At 52.1% G+C, this 5,888-nt stretch overlaps 1 protein-coding gene across 1 annotated transcript in view; it reads right to left on the reverse strand.

The window, feature by feature from the left end:
- Nucleotides 1-5,049: 5,049 nt before the first annotated feature.
- KANK4 (KN motif and ankyrin repeat domains 4) overlaps nt 5,050-5,888 on the reverse strand; it is an 11,320-nt gene continuing 10,481 nt past the window's right edge. Inside the window, exon 10 of the mRNA XM_010007971.1 lies at nt 5,050-5,136. Coding sequence (XP_010006273.1) covers nt 5,050-5,136 — 87 coding nt within the window. The remainder of the gene's footprint in view (nt 5,137-5,888) is intronic.

Genomic DNA, 5,888 nt, shown 5'->3' on the forward strand with positions numbered 1-5,888 from the left:
TCCTGCAGCTTTTTCTGCTGAAATGTCACTAGATGGAGCAATTGACAAAATATTGCATTTCGGCTGCCTTCAGCCTGGTGGCCTTGCCAGAGGGGTTCCGAGGATGCTCCATCCCCTCAGCCTCGACAGGGAAAGTCAGACTCCCAACCCACTGTGCTGGCTTTTCCTCTGCAAATAGGTGGGTGCTGAGCAAAGGATGAGACACTTTGGCACCACGAGAGATTTCTAGGAAATTAAATCTCACAGCCTGTCTCATCCCTGCTGGTAACTGCTGGTAACTGCCCTCCACCCCTGGAAATAGTGGGGCCTAGCGGCCCATCCACACTGAGCTGTGAGGACAAGGTGGGGGCTGGGGGCCAGCTTGGCCCTGCAGACCCCCAAAGTGGTGCTGCTGCTGGTGTGCCCCACATGCTGCCCCTGCAGCAGCTCATTTCCTGCAGCAAATAAATCTGCCTTTGCTGCCGAGACATTTGTCTAAGAATATTAAATTTTGCTGACAGTCACTGAGCTGACACCATCTCAGTTGCTGATGGGGCAGTTTCTGGGTGATAAACTAAGAAGTGTTGATTTTCTCTGCCACCCACATGGGCAAGACTGGGAACCAGATTGCAGAATTTATTGTGTTTTGTGCCCTGAGCTGTGGCTTGGACCTGAGCAAGCTGCTGGGCGTTGGTTTTGCCTCTCCCTCAGTGTTAAGGCTCAAGAGGCAGGTCCCAGCACCCAGCCCCTCACCCCACATGGAGAGGCAGCTGTTGCAGATGTCCGAGGAGCTGAGCCAAGGCCTGGGAATGTCCTGGTAATTTAATTAAGGGTGGAGGTGGTGTTCACCAGTTGCACAGGGCTCTATCTGCACCTCGGGCTCAAGATAATCTGCTGTCTCCTTGCACTTTGAACGCAGCCATGGCCCCATTTTGGAGGCTGATGACTGTTCCTTGCCGTGTTCCTCACATTCCCTGTGCCCACGTCCCCCTCGGGCTCCTGGCCCTGATCCTGGCCCCCTGGAGGGATCAGGGCCCTCCCCTGCACCACAGGCTGAGTATACCTGATATTTTTAGTGCAGGAAATGAGTAAACATTTAACAAAAGCTAAATTAAACATTTAGAGAAGCCTGGACAACGTTAGTAAATGACTGCAGTTATTTCATCCTCTTTTGTGCACCGTGTGGTCTCGGGCAGATGTCGAGGTACCATCTCCCAACTGAGGAGCCCACTTTGCTGATCCTTCAGACACCCCTCACACCAGCCCCGGGGTGTTGTGTTTGCAGCATCCACAGCAGGCACAGAGCACAGGGCCACCCTTTGTCCGGGCCTGCCGATCACAGGGACCACGTTTCACAGCAGAGCCGCCGCTTTCATTCCTTGCATTTCTTGTGGCTGATGTCAGGACACGGCGGGGGTGCCGCAGGGGCCCTCCTGCTCTGGGGGTATATGTATGTGTGTGTCCCCTTCCCCAGATTTCTGTGTGTTGCCTTCCAGCCCTGGTGTCCCCAGGGAGGCAGCGTTCCTGCACTTTGGCAGCTCCCAAGGGGTGGGAGGAACAATCGGGATGATCATCTGGTTTTCAGCAGGGGAAGGAGGAGGCGGTGGGGTGGTTGTTGTGTGAGAGGTGTGTGTTGCAGGCCTGGACACCCAACCATGCTCAGAGGGTGGCTGGTTGGGGTCAGGGGGTCTCCATGTGGCTCTGGCCAGGGCACAGTTGGGGACAGGAGAAGGCCCAGGGGCCTGGGAGCTCTGGTTCCCCAGGGATCTGCCCCAGCACAGCCCCTGCAGGGTCACACACCGTGTTTGTGGGGTTGCTCAGAAGTCAGTGTTTGCTGTGGAGCTGGAGCCTGCAGGCCAGGGATGAAGTCTCCAGATGTGAGGCCTCGAGTCAGAGAAAGGTTTGGGTTGAAAGGGACCTTTAAAGATCATTCAGCCAAACTCCCTGCCATGGGCAGGGACATCTTCAACATGACCAGGTTGTTCAGCACCCTAAATGTTTCTTTGAATGTTTCCAGGCATCCAGGGTCCCCTTCTGCCCAGAATGGACCATGGATGGTGTTGGTGGTTGTTCCTCTGCCATCTCCTCTATGGTACTTCCATCCTTCCCCTCCCTCTTCTGCCACCGACACGCTTGGTGCCCAGCATCATGCTCAGGAGATCCTGCATCCCCAGAGATTCCCAACAAGCTCATGTGCAGGTGGGTCAGGGAACAACGTCTGGGTGGCAGAGGGCTGTCTCTGAAGGTTATCAGTAAATTAGAGGGGAAAAAAAAAACAAGACTCACTAGAAGTCATGGCATTTTCAGTTCCCAGTACGGATGCTAAGGGTGAGGTGGTTCCCCAGGACCATGGAGGTGCTTTGGATCAACTGTTCACATCCCTTACTCCCATCCTTGCAGCAAAAGAAAGGGACAGACTAGAAATGGCCATAAGGAGAGTGGAAAAAACATGTTCAGCTGAATTTCTCATCATTCTTTCTCTTCATAGCTAATGAGCTCCTGGCTGATGAGCCCATAAAGATCATTAGATTAATTTCTTTCCTTGCTGTGACTTAATTGTCTCCATTTGTAGTGTGCAGCGCTCGCACTGGGGATGTATTTCTGCCTGCCTATATTTAGTTTGATCTCCACCATGGTATCAAAATACATAAATTAAGGCTGCCTCTCAAGCTTTTAGTGCACCAAGATCCCACAAACAATTTCCATCCATTTTGTGCAATCCAGGACTTCAGCAGCAGGATGCTGGGCACAGGAGATGCCAAGGGCAGCGTCAAACCATCCATGGTCCCTTGGGGTCCACATGAGAGGAGGAGGAGCTGCTCTGGGGATCACTCTGTGAGACCTGCTCCTCCCTGCGGAGATTTGAGGAGGAAAGATGAAATAAGAGGCAAAGGAATGGGAAGAAACATACTGGACATGTAGTTAACCAGCCTGAGATGGGAACACAAGGGGCATGTGGAGGGAGGCAGGGCGAAAGCAGCGAAGTTTGTGCTACCTCACTGCAGAGCTGTGGCAGGTCCCCAAAACAATGTGCCCTATCCCCAAACTCCATTATGGTGATCTTGATATCCCACAGGCAGGAGGAGGCAGGCACTTCCCAAAGCCACCCTGATCCTGAGCAGAAAATCTCCTGCATTTATTATGGTGAAGCCAGAAAGTTCACCTCCCTCTAGGAACCAGCCAGTCAGTGAAATTCCTTGCCACAAATGTAACCCCAGAGCTGCTGGGGAAAAAACATGGTGAAAATGGCAACAAAACAGTATTTTATGGGACCTGGAGGTGATGCAATGGGTGCTCATGCTGGCTCCAGGTGCAAAGCACCCAGCAGCACAAATCAGGGCAATTCCTGCCCCAAAAAAACCCCACCCTGCCATGTCTGTGCAGTGATCCAGGGCCCCAGGACCTCCTGGGCAGGTCACTGATCTGAAGAAACACCTCAGTAGTGACTGATGTACTGATGTGCAGGTCTGTGCAGTCACCACGGGCTGTTCTTCCCTACCCTGCTGCTTTCAGGGGTGAGTCTGTCTGAGCATCCCTGCCCCAGGGGAGCCCCGTGGCCACGGGGACAGGAGCCAACGCAGGTAACAGTTTAACTCGAGTTTATTTATACATACAGAGGTAACTGCATTTTGAGTTAAAAAAAAGGCAGATAAACGATTGAGATGGTGAATGTGTCTGACTGAAACCATGAAGGAACAAAACCAGAGCAGATGGCAGAACTTAGTTGAAAACAGGGGGCTGGGGCTGTCCTGCCCTCTCTGCCAGGCAGACAGTGTTCCCAGCATGAGGAGAGGGGGTCTGGGCAAGGACTCTACAGTTCAAGGGAAGGGGAAGAGGCAGCTCAGGAGAGACTTCATCATCATGAGAACTGACTTGAAAGCAATCAAAGTAGTGCAGGGTGAACTTAAAAGCAATGGGCTAACTAGGGAGATGGATTTTTAGTGATGGCAGGTAGAGCTGAGTTTGTGAGGTTGTACCAGCAGCTCAACTGGTGGGCATCCAGGCCCACCAAAGCCTGTGGAGAGCATCAGGGTCTGATGCAGCACAGCCTCATGAAATGGTGTTTCCCACTACAGAGGAACTTAGTGTAAAGATGTTTGGAAAAGTGGGCCCTGTGCCCTCCCTCTTTGCCAGCAGCAGAGAGGGTTAATTAAAAAAATCAAACCTGCCCTGTGTATGATTCCAGGTGATGGAGGCCCTGGCACCCGCTGACTCCGGCAGCTAAACCACAGCACAGCTTTATGTGGCAGCAGGTTGAGCATCTGAAAGTTGAGCACGAGGGAAAGCAGAGAGCAGGTGCTTGTTTCTGTCAGCAAAGTTGTTCCACAAAACTCTTGGACTACATGAACACATCCTGGGATGGGAACCTGTTGTAATCTTGGGATAACCAGCTTCACTCGGCTGCCTGAGCACTGTGTGTGGCTGGGCAGCCCCACGGGCTCTGCCTCCCCGTGAGCTCCAACTTAATGAGGAAAAGTAAGAACCATATGGTAATTCCAAATAGAGGCAAAACTTGTCTGTGTGTTTGGGCCTGGTCTACTCAAACATTTTCCTACAGCATTAACTTTTAATTCTTAACTCAGACCCACAGATGCAAACATAAATAGGATTTTACACTTTACATAAATCCGTCCAGCTTGTGTTTGCTGTTACATGTACTGAGTAATCACTGCTGCTACGTATAGAAGAGCTAATAATAAATATTAGGACACAAACTTACAAGTTAAATGAGATACAGTTAAGTAGTTGATTAAAACCATTCTCTAAGGTTACAAAAGACTAAGTATTGCTTCTCTAATGTGCTTTTCTCCTTGGTTTGGGTCTCTCACCTGCCAGATTTGTGCTGGGAGGAGTGCAGAGGAGAGCTCGGTGCGTGGCAGTGATGTGCATCCATGGGGGAAGCAGGAGCAGGGAGGGAAGGTGGACACGGGGAATGGAGGCAGATCACTGGCAGGGTTCCTTGCCCCACACCCTGTGGAAAGCCAGGATATTGGCCGCAGCTGCAGCAGGACCGTTGCAAGCAGAAGCAGATTGTTCCCCACTCCCTATCCAGTGCCTTCTCCCCGCTGGTCAGGAGAGGGACGGGCTCTGCTCGGTGTGGGCTCGCAGCAGCGCCGCGATGTCCCCGCGGGCCAAGGACAGGGCCGAGTTCCCGCCCTGCGGGGAGGGAGGAGGTGAAGACGTTACCACTGAACCCCTGCCCCCAGCTCCACCCTCGGCCACCTCCACTTCCTGGCCCCATTACTACCACAAGAGGCTGTTCCCAACCCCCTGACGAGTTTTTCCTCAGCTCTCCAGGGAGTGGTTGGCCAGGACAGCTTCACACCCAACGGTTCACCCCCAAAAACTTGCTTCCCTGCAGTTCTACCCTCGTTTAAAATGAGTGGCCATCCTGCAAGCCTCCCCACGGGCCTAATTACCTCAGGTGCCCAAAAGGCATCCTGGCTGTGCCTTCTGATCCTGGTGCCATCCCACACATCTGAGATAAAATTGCAGCTTAATTAGAAAATAGTTGCATAACTATAAACGCAGCCATGTGGTCCATCACCACAAGCCCATGGAGGGAATTTCCACGAGACTGTCCCACACATCTTCCCAGAGAGGTGTCCATTCTCAGAGGAGAGTTAATTGCTGCTAATTTCTTGGAGCTGAAGCTCTGCTGAATCCAAATCTAGGATTTAATCATCCTTTTTTTTCAGATTTACACCAGGTTGGGCTCTTCCCAGGGCTACAGCTGGGATGCAGGACACTGCCACGGCCAGCCCGTCTGCTGCACAACATGCACCAAAACCAGGGAACTCTCCAAAAAGTGGTCCAGATTAGAAAGTGGACTAAAACTGTATTTCTCCTACAAACCAGCACTCGAGGCTGGCTGCCTGTAAAGTGTGATGCCCCAGGAGCTTTCCCTA

This window comes from Chaetura pelagica, unplaced genomic scaffold (genome assembly GCF_000747805.2).
Source record: "Chaetura pelagica isolate M959 unplaced genomic scaffold, ChaPel_1.0 scaffold212, whole genome shotgun sequence".
Classification (NCBI taxonomy): domain Eukaryota; kingdom Metazoa; phylum Chordata; class Aves; order Apodiformes; family Apodidae; genus Chaetura; species Chaetura pelagica.